At 40.9% G+C, this 17882-nt stretch overlaps 1 protein-coding gene across 5 annotated transcripts in view; it reads left to right on the forward strand.

Annotated features, from left to right (window-relative positions):
- CDC25C (cell division cycle 25C) overlaps nt 1–12798 on the forward strand; it is a 31846-nt gene extending 19048 nt beyond the window's left edge. For 3 of the 5 annotated variants that reach the window (XM_032336591.1, XM_032336590.1, XM_032336593.1), the window contains 7 exons: nt 5722–5874; nt 6995–7120; nt 9442–9504; nt 10778–10876; nt 11409–11542; nt 11917–12028; nt 12228–12798. In XM_032336591.1, coding sequence (XP_032192482.1) covers nt 5722–5874; nt 6995–7120; nt 9442–9504; nt 10778–10876; nt 11409–11542; nt 11917–12028; nt 12228–12377 — 837 coding nt within the window. In that variant the 3' untranslated portion in view covers nt 12378–12798. The remainder of the gene's footprint in view (nt 1–5721; nt 5875–6994; nt 7121–9441; nt 9505–10777; nt 10877–11408; nt 11543–11916; nt 12029–12227) is intronic. The other 2 variants (XM_032336592.1, XM_032336594.1) reach the window with 1 other exon arrangement.
- Nucleotides 12799–17882: the final 5084 nt, after the last annotated feature.

The raw sequence follows: 17882 nt of genomic DNA on the forward strand, positions 1-17882 counted from the left end.
TTGTTTGTTTTTTAGAGATTTTATTTATTTATCTGATAGAGAGAGAGAGACAGCAAGAGAGTAAACACAAGCCAGGGGAGAGGGAAAAGCAAGCTTCCTGCTCAGTGGGAAGACTGATGTGGGGCTTGATCCCAGGATCCTAGGATCATGAACTGAGCTGAAGGCAGATGCTTAACAACTGAGCAACCCAGGCGCCCCTGTTTTTTGTTCTTTTAAAATGTTAGGCCAATTTCACCAGTAAAGCCATTGGGACCTAGGCTTTTCTTTGTGGGGAGTTTTTAAATTACTAATTCAATCTCTACTTTTTGTAGGTTTCGTCAGGTTTTCTGTTCCTTCTTGAGTCAGTTTCAGTGGTTTTTGTCATTTTAAGAATTTGCCCATTTAATCTGAGTTTTCTTATTCATTGATACATAGTTGTTCATAGTATCCCCCATGATCCTTTTTATTTCTGAAAAATTGCTAATAATGTTCCTTCTTTCTTTCCTAATTTCAATAATTTGAGTCTTCTCTTTTTCATGGTTAGTCTAGCTAAAATTTATCAGTTTTATTGATCTTCTCAAAGAATCAACTTTTGGTTCTGTTGTTTTCTCTTTTTTCTGTTCTTTACTTCATTAAGTTTTTGCTTTGATCTTTATTTCCTTGATTCTGCTTCCTTTGGATTTAGTTTCTTTTTTGATGGAAGGTTAGGTCATTGTCTTGAGATCATTCTTTTTTCTATAATGGGCCTTTGCAGTTATAGATTTTCACTTAAACACTACTTTAGCTTTATCCTAACATGAATTTTGGTGTGTCATGTCTTCATTTTTATTCATCCAAAAGTATTTTCTGATTTCCCTTGAGATCTTTGTTGACCCAATGAATATTTAGGAGTGTGTTGTTTAATTTCCACTTAACCGAATTTTCCACATTTTTTTTTTCTGTTATTAATTTCTGATGAATCCATTATGGTTAGAGAACTTACTTTGTATGATTTCAGTCCTTCAAAATTTATTGAGGCTAGTTTATGACTTAGAGCATATGGTCTATCTTAGAGAGCATTTTATGTATATTTGAGAAGAATGTACATTCTATTGTTGGGTACAGCATTCTGCTGATGTCTCTTAGGTCTAGTTGGTTTATGGTATTGCTTCAGTTAGTTTTTGAGGTTTCTAAAAATGGTACCATACCAAATGTGACCATTACTGGCCTTGCTAGTCTCACCAGTGCCTTTGCATTTGTTATTCCTTCAGCCTGGAACATTCTTCCCCTGGGCAAAATTTAGTTTCATTTCTGCACATATGTCATCTTATCGGAAAGGCCGTTCCTGACAACTTTTCCAGCCCAAATTTGTTTCCTGTCTTTTGATTCTCCTTTTTTTTTTTACCTGTAGAACTTGCTGCTACCTAAAAACACATAGTACATTTGTTTATTTTTCCACTCCCTTATTCACTGCTCTATCATCTAGTAGGTACTCAGAAATTGTCAAGCAAGTATGTGGCTATGGAAATCTAGAAATTAGAGCAGAAGTTTTGATTGGAAACAGATATTTGAGAGTCATCTTTATAGAGGGAAAATTTGAACTCACAGGTAGAAAAAGTCATATAAGGCAAAAGTGAGGAATAAAAAAGGACCAGGACCTAACCCTGATAAATCCAACATCTGTTAAAGGTTTGGTAGGTGAGGAGACCTAACAAAGAAGACTGAGAAGGAGCAACAGAGAGGTAGAAACATCATGGTTCTTTTAGTTTAGGGATTGCCTATACTAGCATTAAACTAAACTAGGAGGTGACACTGAAGCCAAGGAAGATGGCCATAGCCAACTCAGTGGAAGCCACTATGAAGTTCAGAAAGATAGATGTCTAAAGAAGTGAGTGTCAGATACGGTGACATGAAGATTGTTGAGAATCTTGACAAGAACAGTAGAGTAGTACAAACAGAAGCAAGTCTGTGTATATTGAACAGTGTGTAGGCCATGAGGAAATGGTGATGCTGCCTCAGTTTACAAAACAGTGATTATTCATTTACACCTTTTTATAAAAATCTGTAGGTAGAATCAAGCTTAGCAAGTTTCCTTTTCTTCTACCTGGTCTTTTCAGTGCTTAAAACTCCCAGATATTGAAAGTGTTCATTGATTCCTTAAAGAAAGTCTCTAAGATGTTGGAGGAAAAGGAAAGTTAGATGTTGAATGCAATCTAAGCCAGCTGGTCCTGGGTTCCCCCCACCCCTGCTTCTGAGAACTGGGAAACTTGTGACTAGACATAGCTACAGTACCCTCACTATCATCATCCCTTCATGACCGAACACGTATGCTCTTTGCAGTAAGTTTCCATTTGTTTTGATATAAATGTTTTGGGAAGAATCTGTCAGAACAGTAGTGACTGTTTCTGTTTGTTAAAGTAGTTTTCTCCTATCATTTATTTCGGGATTCTTGCCTTTAGACCATATGAAACTCAAGAAGATGTTTATCAGCTTTATTATCACCATGATAATAATAGCCACCAGAAAACTAAAGTGTTGATGCAAGAGAATAGAGATTTGAGAAATAGACTCATGCATATATTGTCAATTGATAATTAGACCAAGATACAAAGAAATTAAATGGAGAAAACTGTCTTTTCAACAAATTGTGCTGGAGCAAGTGAAAAACCTAGATGAAAAACAAAACCTCAATCCATATCTTATACCTTATGTAGAAATTAGTACAAAATGGATAATAGACCTGAATATGAATTTTCTTTTTTTTTTTTTTAATTTTATTTATTTAACAGACAGAGATCACAGGTAGGCAGAGAGGCAGGCAGAGAGAGAGGAGGAAGCAGGCTCCCCGCAGAGCAGAGAGCCCAATGTGGGGCTCGATCCCAGGACCCTGGGATCACGACCTGAGCCGAAGGCAGAGGCTTTAACCCACTGAGCCACCCAGGCACCCCTGAATATGAATTTTCAAACTATAAAACATCTGAAGGAAAAAAACATAGGAGAAAATATCTGTGATCTTGGGTTAGGTAAAGATTTCTTAGATATAATACAAAAAAATGGAAATATTTCCCTTAGTAACTATTTCATTCCAAACTCTTAACAATAAGCCCTTAGAGGAGCCTGGATGGCTCAGTTGGCTGAGTGTCTGACTCTTGGTTTTGGCTGAGGTTGTAATCTCAGGGTAATGAGATCCAGCCCAGCATCTCGAGCCCCGCATCCGGCTCTGCACTCAGTGGGGAGTATGCTTGTGATTCTCTCTCTCCTTTTTCTCTGTCCCTCCCACCGTTAAAATAACAAATAAATCTTTTAAAAAATAATAAAATACAATAAGCCCTTAACTTAATAATTTGGTGTGTTCTAGAGAGGCTTTTTTGGTTAAAAGAAATAAAGGTTGCACTAAGGCCCTTAAATTTGAAATTCTGATCTGGCTTCTTCCTGCATTCTTCTCAGGGCAGAATTGAAGTTATATGAAGGGAAGTCTGTCAAGAAGTCTTGGGACGCCTGGGTGGCTCAGTTGGTTAAGCAGCTACCTTCGGCTCAGGTCATGATCCCGGCGTCCTGGGATCAAGTCCCACATTGGGCTCCTTGCTTGGCAGGGAGCCTGCTTCTCCCTCTGCCTCTGCTTGCCATTCTGTCTGCCTGTGTTCACTCTCTCTCCCTCTCTCTCTGACAAATAAATAAATAAGTAAATAAATATTAAAAAAAAAAAGTCTAGGTAGCCTGTTCCTGAGACTTTAACCACATCTATTCTGCCCCTCTAACTTTGGTTCATCCATGCATTCATCATTGGCCTCATGGCCTTGTCTGTATCTTTTGGCTTTTCCTTTTAAGCTTTGGCTTCTGTTGCTGCCTAATTATTTTGCCATTTTCTAAGTTTGACTCCCAGGAAAGGGAACCTAATTGGCCCAGATTATTTTTACATGTTCTAGGCTACTAAATGGATGTGTCAAAACAGCACTATCGGGGACACCTGGATGGCTCAGTGGGTTAAAGCCTCTGCCTTAAGCTCAGGTCATGATCCCAGGGTCCTGGGATTGAGCCCCGCATCATGCTTTCTGCTCAATGGGGAGCCTGCTTCCTCTCTCTCTATGCCTGCTTCTCTGCCTACTTGTGATCTCTATCTGTCAAGTAAAATCTTTAAAAAACAACAACAACAAAAAACAGCACTATGGGCTGGTCAATGGCTCTGGGTAGGTTTGTGGGGACAAAGGGAGTTGACTACCAGGGATCCAAGGGGACAGGTAGGTGTAAAATACTGGTTCGTAAAATGTGAACTGTACTTTCAGCTGGTAATGGGAACAATGGAGTTTCCCTTAGATGGGACCACGGATGTGACAAACACTATAATAGATACAGTTACTATAAAGTAAAATATTGATGTTTTTATTTTATTCTCCCAGAAACCATTGACCATCAACTTATTTTCTAGTTATGGTTCTATTATTATTTAGCCCCCCCTTCTAAATCAATCCATAGTTGTTAGTGAGGTGAGTGTATAAAGTAGGAACTTCTGGCTTTCATATAGGGCAGAGGGTATCTGGGAACAGATTAGTTGAAGGGTCTCTGGCTGGCTCAGTCAATAGAGCATGGGACTCTTGATCTTGGGGTCATGAGCTCAAGCCCCACGTTGGATATAGAGATTACTAAAATTAAAATTTTAAAATGATCTTAGATTAATTGAAAGTTGTTATCAGAGGTCATTTAATACTTCTCCCTGCCTCTGGTTATAACACTAAAATCATGGTTTTCAAGGAGACAGTAGTCCATCTTCTTGTACTTTAGTCTGAGTTAGTAACTTCCAAGGCCAGTTCCTCATGGTATTTAATCCATTTTTTCCCAATGGGCTTCATAGTATCAACCCTGTAATGGTCATCCTGATACTAGATTCTGGTGTTCCCTCTTCCCTCACATGATGCTTATGTTGCTATTTTTCTTTCCCTTTAACAACCCGCTTTATAAGAAAGCCGAGTTATTTTTTTCTCTCTCCCTCAAAGAAATTACTATCCCCCAAAAGTGACACATACTCTTGCTGCTTAGTACTTTTTACATAGGCTGACCTTTTTGGTTTGTCATCTTCATTTTTGTTGGGGTCCTTAAATCTTGATTGTTAGTCTTAGGATCCCATAGAGAAACTGGGATTAGGTTGGTTGGTTTGATTTTCACTTGCCTGGAGGAACTGAGCTTGCATTTGCTTTCTTCTACAAGAATTGGTACATTTAAGATGGTCAGGTGGTGAATTTGGTTTGGCTAGATTTATTTATTTATTTTTTTTTTTTTAAAGATTTTATTTATTTATTTGACAGAGAGAGAAATCACAAGCAGATGGAGAGGCAGGCAGAGAGAGAGAGAGGGGGAAGCAGGCTCCCTGCTGAGCAGAGAGCCCGATGCAGGACTCGATCCCAGGACCCTGAGATCATGACCTGAGCCGAAGGCAGCGGCTTAACCCACTGAGCCACCCAGGCGCCCCAGGTTTGGCTAGATTTAATACATCTTGGGGAGATGGAACATCATGTACTCTGAGAAGAAAGATATTAATGAGGAGGGGAAGAATGGTTGCTTACCTAGGGTTTTGCCTATCAAACTTGAGTGTTGCTAGAAATCACTGGGGTAGCTTGCTAAAATGCAGATTTTAATTCAGTAGGTCTGGGGTGAGGCTCAACATCTAGGATTCTTCAGTTCTAACAAGTTTGCAGAAGATGTTCATGCTACTGGCATGCAGACACACTTAGAGGAGTAAGAACATATGGGGTTGATATTTCCATATAGGCATCTCTGAACAGAAGCTCCTTGTATCGCTCCCCTTCGTTGCCAGAGAATTTGAACAGGCCAAGACTGAAGCGGGTGGTAAAATTCAAGAACAACCCAATACCAGATAAAGAAAAAAAGGAGTATTGTTCTAACCAAAAAGAGCTCAGGAAGGTAAGAACTTTTTAAGATAAGAATCTGTTTAATCCTCTATCTCATTGTATTCTCTGCTTTTTTGGTATGAGGATTATTTTAGGATATCTCGTCTTCTTTCTCATTACTTCTACTTTTATCTCTTTGTTCTTTATGTCTTCCTTGTCTTTTTTACATTGTACCTATATATAAAATATTTAACAATAAATATCTGTTATATTATACTTTTGAAAATAATGTTGGCATACTTCTTCCCAACCTTCTTTTATAAGATTTGAGAGGACACAAGGAAGGCTGGAATGGTAAGAATATTTACTGCTCTTTTACCTGTATTCTGACAGAAACAGCATAATGAAGCACACTGGTTTGGTAGGAGGCAACTTTTAAAAAATTTAGTTGTCATTCCCTACCCCTCCTTTAAAAAAAAATCTGAATACTATTTTATAAAATCAGCATATGATAGTATAGAAGTTATACATAAACAAAAGAAGCTGTTGTGAAATGCCCATAATTCCATAGACCAGAGACTATTATTGTCAACATGTGGTGTACATTCTTTGAGACTCTTTGATGCAGTTTTTTTTTCTTTTATTGAAGTGGTATTACATAGAATCTAAAAAAAATAAGCAGAATGGGACACCTGAATGATTGAGTCAGTTAAGCGACTGCCTTTGGCCCAGGTGGTGATCCTGGAATTCCAGAATCAAGTCCCACATCAGGCTCCCTGCTCAGCAGAGAGTCTGCTTTTCCCTCTGACCCTACCTGCTGCCCCCCCGCCACCCACCCCATGTTCTCTCTTTCTCATTATCCCTCAAATAAATACAATCTAAAATAATAATAATAATAAAGTGGTATTACAAAGTACGAGTTTTCTCACTTTCTTAAGAATATCATGAATTTATTTTTGTGACAATGAAATTAATCTACAATATAACTTTATAGTGCATAATAGGAATATAATGTGTGAAATATGATTTGCTTAACTAAGACTCTTATTTATTAGTAATCTTTCTCTATTATAAACCTGCTAGGATATTGATTTTTATAGCCAAATCTTTTTGCATTTTTTTTTCAAAGGGTGTCCATATTTTTAATAAGTCTCCACTCCTGGTTTTTAAATCTTTAACATGAAAATTGGCAGTGGGGGGATTCTTGTCATCCTCAGGGCTTAGGTCTAAAGAAGACAGTTTCTCTCTGTGACATTAATGTCATTCAGATGCTGGAGGAAGATTCTAACCAGGGCTCTCTGATTGGTGATTTCTCCAAGGTGAGTTTGGTTATATTCATCTTATATTCCATTGAGTCATTTTGGGTCTGAGTCTTTTTTTCTTTACTTAAAGAGGACACTAGGTATAATTATGCATCCTCACCAAGGACTATATGATAAACTGAAGATGCTCTGGTGGTAGATTTAGACCCCAAGCCTTTCTAGTGAGAAGGTATTTCTTATTCATTCTGGGAAAATCCAGAGCAGTGGGGAAGCATGAGGCATTTTACTTTTTTCCTTTTAAAAATATCTTTTAAAACTATGTAAATAATACTTGGTCATTACAGAAAAAGTAGAAAATGAAATATACCTCAAGTCTTATAAAAATATTATTGCTTTGGGGGCACCTGGATGACTCAGTCAGTTGAGCATCTGCCTTGGCCTCGGATCATGATCCCAGAGTCCTGGAATTGTGTCCCCCATGGGGCTCCCTGCTCAGTGGGGAGTCTGCTTTTCCCTCTGCCTTTTCTCCTTCTCTCTCCCTCTCTCTCTTTCTTACTCTATCTCAAATAAATACATAGAAGTTTAAAAAATATATATATATACATATATACATGTATATATATGTATGTATATGTATGTATATATATGTGTGTGTGTGTGTGTATATAAAATTGTTTCTAACATCTTGGTACATACTTCTCCAGACTTTTTTCTATGTGTTTTCACACTTACACATACCAAATACATTTTTTTGTTTTTTCACAAAAAATAGTTTATATGTTTTGTGATCCACTGGCTTTTTTCCTCATCATTTAGTGTATCAGGAACATCTTTTCATGTCAATAAACAATTCAGCTTCATCATTTTGTATTTTTAATAGTACAGTATTTCATTTTTTGGGCTTCCCATAATTTTTTTATTTTTATTTTTTTAACATCTTAAGTTTATTTTGTTTTTTTTTTTCATGTTCCAAGAATCATTGTTTACGCACCACACCCAGTGCTCCATGCAATATGTGCCCTCCTTGGGGCGCCTGGGTGGCTCAGTGGGTTAAAGCCTCTGCTTTTGGCTCAGGTCATGATCCCAGAGTCCTGGGATCAAGCCCCGCATCGGGCTCTCTGCTCGGCGGGGAGCCTGCTTCCTCCTCTCTCTCTGCCTGCCTCTCTGCCTACTTGTGATCTCTGTCTGTCAAATAAATAAAATCTTAAAAAAAAAAAAATGTGCCCTCCTTAATACCCACTACCAGGCTTACCCATCCCCCCCACCATAACCCTCAGTTTGTTTCTCATATATTTTTTTATTTTTTATTTTTTATTTTTATTTTTTTTTTTTAAAGATTTTATTTATTTATTTGACAGAGAAATCACAAGTAGATGGAGAGGTAGGCAGAGAGAGAGAGAGGGAAGCAGGCTCTCCGCTGAGCAGAGAGCCCGATGCGGGACTCGATCCCAGGACTCTGAGATCATGACCTGAGCCGAAGGCAGCGGCTTAACCCACTGAGCCACCCAGGCGCCCTAAATTACATTTTTTTAAAAAATGTTTAAGTTAATCTCCACACCCATGTGGGTCTTGTACTCAAAACTCCACAATCAAGAGTTGCATGCTTTACTGACTGAGCCAGCCAGGCACCCCTGCTCATAATTTCTTGTAGGATATTTACTTTTACAATTTTTCCTTATGAAGTATACCAAGACAGGCATATTTATAGCTTTTTTTTTTTTTTTTTTTGTAGCTAAATCTAAAACTTTGTGTGAGTCCTTAATTCATTCCTTAGAATCACTTCATAGAAATGGAATTGCTGCATATGTGCATTATGGAGACTACTGATTCTTTTGAAGGCATCTGGGTTTTATTTATTTATTTGAGAATGAGAGAGCGAGAGAGCGCACATGTGCAGGGGCTGGGGTGGTGGCAGAGGGAGAGGGGGAGAGAGAATCTTAAGCAGGCTCCAAGCCCAGTGCAGAGCCCATCGTGGGGCTCAATCTCAGAATCCTGACATTGTGACCTGAGCTGAAATCAAGAGTCGGAAACTCGGGCGCCTGGGTGGCTCAGTGGGTTAAGCCGCTGCCTTCGGCTCAGGTCATGATCTCAGGGTCCTGGGATCGAGTCCCGCATCGGGCTCTCTGCTCAGCAGGGAGCCTGCTTCCTCCTCTCTCTCTCTCTGCCTGCCTCTCTGCCTACTCGTGATCTCTGTCTGTCAAATAAATAAATAAAATCTTTAAAAAAAAAAAAAAAAAAAAAAGAGTCGGAAACTCAACCCAGGTGCCCCACATATGGAGTTTTAAAGGTCATTTGGAAAGAAGGACAATATATAGGTCTTTGATCTCAAATTGAGGTTTAGAAAACTTGCTCTTATTTCAGTTCTTGGGTATTTCTAGGTATATGCGCTGCCAACCGTGTCAGGGAGACACCAAGATCTGAAGTACGTCAGCCCAGAAACAGTAAGCAGATTTCTGGAGATGGTAACTGGTTACATAAGCTACCATCTGGTCTGTTCTGTCCCTAAAATCCCCACTTCCATTGTATTTCACGATATTCACTCACATAGACTTCTCATTCAACTTGAAGCTGTGTTAAAGAACTCCCATTTATCCCATTCTTTTGCTTTTGTTTTTAATTAAACAAATGATAGATAATTGTTATGGAAGCAAGCAAGGAAAGAAGGGAGGGAAGGAAAAAAGTTAAAATCACTCAGTTTGGGCAAACTTACATCCCGATTTAGGCATTACAATCCCATTGACACCTTTCAGTGCATGATAATTATTAATAGTATTCTCTTTCACTGTCAAAAGTGTCCTAGTTTGTGCAATAATTATTTGGTCACCCTACGCATAATCTCACCACCAAAGATAACCACTAGTAATAGTTTCCTTGTGGCCTTCCAGATTTTATTCTGGAATATATTTGATAAAAATAGGATCACAATGAACATGTAATGTTGAAGGGTAGCAAGACATTGTAAACATCTTTCTACCTCAGTAAACAAATCTATATTATCCTTCTAATGGCTATATATATATTGGCATGTATAATGTAACCCCCATTTTTGAATAGTTATTTGTAACTTTTTAAATTATTTGATAACTTGAGCTAATATTTAAATTATTTGATAACCTAAAATAATGGCTGAGATGACTATTGTGCCATGAATTTGTGTACTTTTCTGTTCACTAAAGATGTTGGGAAAGAAGTTGCTGGTTCAAAGTGTAAATACATTTACATTTACAAAGTTTGCTGCAGAAAGGTTGAACCAATTTGCACTCCTACAAGTATCTCAAGGATATCAACCCTTTTCTTCCATATCCTTTTCTGAAAGACTTGCTTGCTTCCTTTATGATGGAACCATTTCCCATTTTGTCTTGGAAAGTCAGAATCGCTCCCTGCTACCTGTACTACTGCAGAAGCCCTTTGGTGTCTTCTGAGAGGCTGATTGCAGCCACACCTGCCTCCAGATGAGTGCCTTGAATATGTTTTTCCCTGATGTCTCAGCAATACCAGCTACTTTGGTGCTCCAAAAAGACCATTTCGTATTTTATCCTTTTGAATGAGCGGTAGGGATGAGCCATTGCCCCATTTAAAATATAAGTGAGTTTTGGAGATTGGGCATCCGGTGAAATTCTGGGTGACTAAAGGGAGTGCAAATCAGGAACCATGTGATTGACTCTTGTCTCCTGGAGTGATAGGGAACAGGGTGTTCAATCATCATTTCTGTAGGTGGCTGCCTTGCTATCAGGGAAGTTCCAGAGCTTGATTGAGAAGTTTTATATCATCGATTGCCGCTATCCATATGAGTACCTGGGAGGACACATCCGGGTAAGGTTACATTAGTGGGGAGGAGCTGGAGGTAGCTCTTTAATGAGTAGAGCCTATGGACATAGGTCCTATGAACTCCAGAACCAGGGTAGAGCTTCTACTTTTAGAGCACATCAAGGCTGCAAGTCCTCATTCTTGTTCTAATTCTGTAAACCTTGAGCAATTTACTTTCCCTTTCCCTCCTAGACCAATCTCCCTTTACTCTATTGGAGCCAAGAGCTCCTACTTGGAATTAAAATATTTATCTAAGGACGGAGAAGAACCTTGCAGACACTCATAGACATTCTTCACAATGATTCCTATGCAGTGGGGTGGGGGGCAGTCAGATCTACAAACATTTATTGAATACCTACTACATGCCAAGCTCTATGCTAGACTTTGGGGATAGACAGAGATATAATTAGATCGTGTGCCCTGAAAATGCTTATAGTCTAGACTTCCTGGCCCAAATATTCCAAGATGGTATCCCAGTTATTTCTAAGTATTGGAACTATCCACAGGCCCTTAAGGAAATACTGAAATTTTTCTACAGGAAGCCTTAAACTTGTACAGTCAGGAAGAACTGTATAACTTCTTTCTGAAGAAGCCCATTGTCCCTCTCAACACCCAGAAAAGAATAATCATCGTGTTCCACTGTGAATTCTCCTCAGAGAGGGGTCCCCGAATGTGAGTGTGTATATGGGGTAGGGTGGGTGTTAGAAATGGACCTTGAATTGGGACTTAAAACCAGGGAGACTTCCCAGACCAGTTCAGGCAGAGATTGGAATGAATGAATGCATTCTTTCCATTGTAGTTTAAAGTTAAGGGGTAGAAAGAAAGGTTTCTAAGATTTAAAAAGTTTGGAGCAGTGAAGGAAAAAGGATTGGAAATGAAGAGGAGAAAGAGTGACTTGCTTGAATCTTGTTTTGCAAGGACAGTGAGATCTGGAGGTCCTTTTAGGTTACCCGTAGTCAATTCTTCCTTCCCCTCCCCAGTGAATGACACATGGAATCCTGACCTTGCTTCTCTCCACCCCACCCCCCTCTGGGTTTTCTCTAAAGGTGCCGCTCTCTGAGACAAGAGGACAGGGCTCTGAATCAGTATCCTGCATTGTACTACCCAGAACTATATATCCTCAAGGGGGGCTACAGAGACTTCTTTCCAGAATATACGGTAAAGGATGGGCCACATGGGGCAACAACAGGAGAGCTCAGGCTTGGGGGAGCCAACTTGAGCAGGCAACTTCCAGGGCCTGCAAAGCCCTCCGAGAACGAACTCCTGCTCCTTCTTAGCTACCACCAGCAGCATCTCTATTAAACGTAGTAAAGTTCTGGAGACTAGAGTATCCCTTACTTTGTCCCTTACCTTTCAGGAGCTGTGCGAGCCACAGAGCTACTGTCCTATGCATCATCAAGACCATAAGGCTGAGCTGCTGAGGTGTCGAAGCCAAAGCAAAGCATGGGAAGGAGAGCGGCAGCTGCAGGAGCAGATTGCCTTACTGGTGAAGGATGTGAGCCCATGATAGTGGGTCAGTGATTGGCTGTCTAGGAGTCACCAAAAGACACAGTAGAAACGCTGAGCAGAAAGAAGCCATGTTGTATATGACTAAACCCAGGATTGTTAGAAGATGTTTGCAAGCCAACAAGCTGCCAAGCTAATAAAATTCCAGGCCTGGGGGTTGGTTTTAGCAGAGCTGCGGGGTGGTGACTGAGTCCTGGAGCTGGCTCTAGAAGGGTGTGGCCTTGAGTTACATGGAGATTTGTGTTGCTTCAGGAAGTGTTTGCATTCTCTTTCCATTTAGACACGTCCTCTCACAAGCCGGCCAGCTCTTTCCCTGGGTTTCTGCCTGTTGCAACAGAGTTGTCCAACTTTTTTCTCTGTACTTGCCTTCTGTGTTTCCTTCTCTCCCTTTTTCTTAAATGGGAAAATAAACACTGCAGAATGAGAAATTTGATTGTGAACCCTGTCTACTCCTAGAAAATCTTTATAAGGAAGAGATCATCAAATTCATCTCTTTTAGACAAAGGTGTAACAATCTTGATATATAGCTGAGGCCAAGGTGCTTTTCTCTAGACCGGTTGTTCTCAGATTTGGGCTCTGGACCATAGGCATTATCTGAATTTGTTTGAAATGTAAATTTTCAGGCCTCACAGTAGACCTACTAAAGCAAGACCTCTGAGGGCTCAGAATTACGGGTTTAAAATTTTTTCCCTTTTAAATGATTCTGATGCGTGCTGAGGCTTGAGAACCACTAAATACTGGAAGTAAGGAAAACTTTTGTTTTGTTTTGTTTTTTTTAAGCAGGGGTGGGGTGGGTGAGGTAAGGGAAAGAAGCAGAGGGAGAGGGGGAGAGAAAGAATCTCACTGCCCAGCGCAGAGTCCGAGGTAGGGCTCACTTAACCAACTGAGGCACCCAGGCACCTCTTAAGGAAAACCTTTTAAATTGCCTTCTTTAGCAATATTCCAGCTTTCCGTTTCTAGACCATTCCAAGTATGAGTTACCTAAAAGTATGCTCCACACTCAGCACTCCGTGATAACTAGGTTCAGAAAACCATAGTGATTAACATCTCTAAAGCAGGTTATAGGCCTGAGTTGGGCTTAAAAAGATTCCTTATCTTGGGTGGCTCAGTGGGTTAAGCCTCTACCTTCAGCTCAGCTCATGATTTCGGGGTCCTGGGATTGAGCCCCACATTGGGCTCTCGCTCGGGGTGGAGCCTGCTTCCCCCTGCCTCTCTGCCTGCTTGTAATCTCTCTCTCTCTCTGTAAAATGAATAGATAAAATCTTAAAAAAAAAAAAAAAGATTCCTTATCTACAACCTCCATAGACTTTTGACTTTTCCCATTTCCCACTTCCCATCTCTTTCCTTGACTTCATTTCCCATCTCACAGAGATGAGTTTAGGACTTGGGATAGTTGGAAGTAGAGATATGTGCTGTCTGAAGGTAGGGAATAAAAGGATAGAAAAGTAGCAAACAAGAGCCGTTAGACTTAAGGAAGACCTTTTACTTACTTCTTTTTATTTTTTATTTTATTTATTTATTTTTTTTAAAGAAAACCTTTTAGGGGCACCTGGGTGGCTCAGTTGGTTAAGCATCTGCCTTCGGCTCAGGTCATGATTTTAGGGTCCTGGGATCAAGCCCCACATCAGGCTCCTTGCTCAATAGGGAGCCTGCTTCTCCCTCTCCCACTCCCCCTGCTTGTGCACCCTCCCTCTCTTTGTCAAGTAAATATTAAAAAAAAAAAAAAAAAAAAAAAAAAGGAAACTTTTTAAAGTGCATTCTTCAGCACTATCCCAGGCTTTACATTCTTAGAGTTGTTAAGGCAAGTAGGCTTTTGTCTTCATAGTGAGATACACCCCTATGTTCCTGGGGTGGCAGTGGAATTGACTCAAAATTGTCATTCTCCCATATTAACCTAGTGGGAGTGATAGCCCAGGACTAGAAAAAGACAAAGATGGGCGCCTGGTTAGCTCAGTAGGTTAAGCCTCTGCCTTTGGCTCAGGTCATGATCTCAGGGTCCTGGTATGGAGTCCCACATCGGGCTCTCTGCTCAGCGGAGAACCTGCTTCCCCCTCTCTCTCTGCCTGCCTCTCTGCCTACTTGTGATTTCTGTCTCTGTGTGTCAAATAAATAAATAAAATCTTAAAGAAAAGAAAAGGACAAAGAGCTCTGAAGCCTGGCTGAGACAGAATGGAGACCAAAGTGACCTCTTCCTGAGTTCTGGAGCATTGAAACCTTTTTTAAGTGAGCGGGAGGGAAGAAGGGCTGTGGCTGGACTGATGTCTGCAAGGGGGGGGGGGCCAGGGCCCTTCTGGAGTGCCTTACGTGTGCCTCCCAGCAGAGGGCACTGTAATATTCTTTAATGCAGCTTCTAGAGCCTGCTGCCTCCACCGCCCAATCCTGCCTCTGCCCACAGGAAAGCTACCTGGCCTTCTCCCTGAGCCCTTGAGCTCAGAGCTCAGAAGGGCGGAGGGGAAAGGAGAGAAAAGCTCTTTCCCCATTAGGTGCAGATGGCTGAGGGGAGTACTCTGCTCCTCTGTCCCACCCCCACGTACTTATCCCTGCCAAACAGGTACTGGTGGCCTGAGGAGGAAAAAGTTTGAAGCATCTCTACTTCCAAGTATGAGGAAGGGATCCCCTAACTCACTGCCTACCTTAGTGGGTCATTTCCTGATCGTTTTCCCCAGAAAAGTGGAACCAAACCCCCCCCCCCCGCAGGAAGAGACTGGTACACATGTTCCCATTACAGTAATCTTAATTAAGTGGAGGTTTTGGAGTTGCAAAACAAAAACTAGAGCTTAATTATTTTTATCTACTTTGTGGGGAAAAAAATTGTATTTGCCTAAAAGGCTCCATTTGCTGCTTGTATAATTTCTTATAATGTCCTCCCTTTGCATAGGTGCCATGTGATTTGATTCATGTTGTTTTCAGGAATAATAATAGTAACTAATATTTTTCAGGTGCTTACTGTATGCAAGACTTTTTATGAACTCATTTTATATGTATAAACTCATTTAATTTTCACAGCAATTCTGTGAGGCAGGCACTTATTATTTTGCACATTTTACAGGTAAAGGAATTGAGACACAGAGGGATTAAGTAACTTGTTTAAGGGATGCCTGGGTGGCTCAGACAATTAAGTGGCTGCCTTCCACTCAGGTCATGATCTGTGTCAGGGTCCTGCCATCGAGTCCCCCATTGGGCTCCTTGCTCGGGGGGAGCCTGCTTCTCCCTCTGTCTACTCTGCCTGCCCCTCCCCACTGCTTGTGCTCTCTCTCTGACAAATAAATAAAATCTTAAAAAAAAAAAAAAAAAGTAACTTGTTTAAGATCACACAGCTAATGAACAATAGAGTTGGGGTTTGAACCCAGGCAGTATGGCTCCAGTGTCTATACCCTGAATGGATTTGCTGTTACCAAATCCTCATCAAAGAATAGTATGCCTTTCTATTCACTGTATTAGATGTTAAATATATAAGAGCCTCAATTATAGATTCTTAAGAAGTCAGGGTTGTACGGGTTGCTTGGGCTCCACAGATGAGACTAAGGGCTAAGACCCCAGGCGGGAGACCTTGGCATGTGTTGTATATTAGGTTAGCTTTATACTAACACTGATTGTATTTGTTCAACATAAAGTCCAGAAATGAAGATTCTTTCTAAACCGTTCTTTCTAAAAACAAGGTTTTCAGGGGTGCCTGGGTGGCTCAGTGGGTTGAGCCACCGCCTTTGGCTCAGGTCATGATCTCGGGGTCCTGAGATCGAGTCCCGCATCGGGGTCTCTGCTCGGCAGGGAGCCTGATTCCCTCCCTCTCTCTCTCTCTGCCTGCCTCTCTGCCTACTTGTGATCTCTACCTGTCAAATAAATAAATAAATAAAATCTTTAAAAACAAAACAAAACAAAAAAAACAAGGTTTTCAGGGGGTGCCTGAAAAACTGACTTGACTGGCTCAGTCATTTAGGCCTCTGACTCTTGATTTCTGCTTGGGGTCATGAGATTGAACCTCACGTTGGGCTCCAGTCTCAGTGTGGAGTCTGCTTTTTGCTTGTCCATCTCTATATGCTCCTCCCCCACTTGCTCTTTTTTTCTCAAATAAATACAATACATTTTTTTAAAAACAAAAACAAAACATGGTTTTCAGTCTTAGTCCAGGACCTGGCTGACCTTTGGCATAGAGAAGGGAGGAGCATTTTCCTTTTCTCATCAGGATTATAAAGTGGGAGGGGGTATGGAAGAATACATTTCCCCCTTCCCCATTCAGTTCAGGCAAATGTTGAGGAAACACCAGTTCCTTTAAATGTGTATCTGGGGTTGTCCGTTCTAATTACCACAGGTATTCAATTATACTGTTCCTGCCCTCAAAAGTCTGGCAAGGTAGAGAATGGTTCCCTTTTTTCCCATCCCTGTATGCAGTCTGGCCCACTAGCAAAGGAAAAAGGTACTGTAGCCTCCATCTCCAAGGCAGCAAGTCTGGTGGTGGGAGCAGGTCAAGTTCACAGAAAAATTAACTCCTGCATGCTACTTAGAATGATAACATTTATTCACTGTGTGCTCTGTGCCAGGCACTATGAGAAACTCTTTACTATATACTTGTGTAATCCTGATAACTATTACATGAAGTAGATACTATTATTAATTTTACTCCTGCAGAAACTGAAGCAAGGAAAAATTAAGTGCTGTGCCCAAGGTCATCCAGCCTTTGTTGAAAATGGCAGTTGAATCCAGGCAGTCTATAAAGCTTGTGTTCATAACTATTCACCATACTGCTAAGACCCTAGGTAAGGGTAGCAGCAAGAATTAAAGCTTCCAGTGAGAGAGGGCTTGAGAGAAGGCAGAAAACCATGATTACAAATGAAAATGGAGTAAGATACAAGGTTTTTAGACTGTTGAGCCCAAGCAGCGGCTTGCAAAGCCTCTCAGGGCAGGGTTTGTCTCTTAATCATTTTTGCACCTGGTTCAAAGTTGAACCCATAATCAGTCTCAAAAGACATTACTGAATTGAATGACAGTTGAGTAGCATCATCTTTGTAGAAAGGACAGGCTCATTTGTCATTATCCACAAGGTTCCCAAAGGTAATGCTGCTTATCTAGCAGGTGTTGGCAGTCACAGGGGACATGGTTGGTGGGGAGAGGGTGTGCAGGAAGAGCTGTCCATATAACTCCTGGAGTCATAATTATTTACAGAGGCTTCCTCATCCCTCCCCTTTGGCTTCCAATCATCATCCAAGGCCCAGTGATGTCAGGCTCTCCACTCCAGTGCCCAGACAGAAAGATGGTCCAGCATCTCATTCTCACAGAAAGGCTGGCCTGTTACAGGTGGAATTGGGCATTGCTGTCAGCCTAGCAGTTTGAGTTTGTTCCTGCCTTTCTGGTCCATTCCATGGGGATGGCACTGAATGGACACTCAGAGTATGCATCCTGAGCACATGCCTTTTCTCACCCGATCCTGCCACCCAAACTTGATTGGGCTTGTTTGCTGAAGGAGGGTTAGAGCAGAGGTGACACCTCTTAACTCCTCCCATCCCAACCT

This window comes from Mustela erminea, chromosome 3, assembly GCF_009829155.1.
Source record: "Mustela erminea isolate mMusErm1 chromosome 3, mMusErm1.Pri, whole genome shotgun sequence".
NCBI classification, from domain to species: Eukaryota; Metazoa; Chordata; class Mammalia; order Carnivora; family Mustelidae; genus Mustela; species Mustela erminea.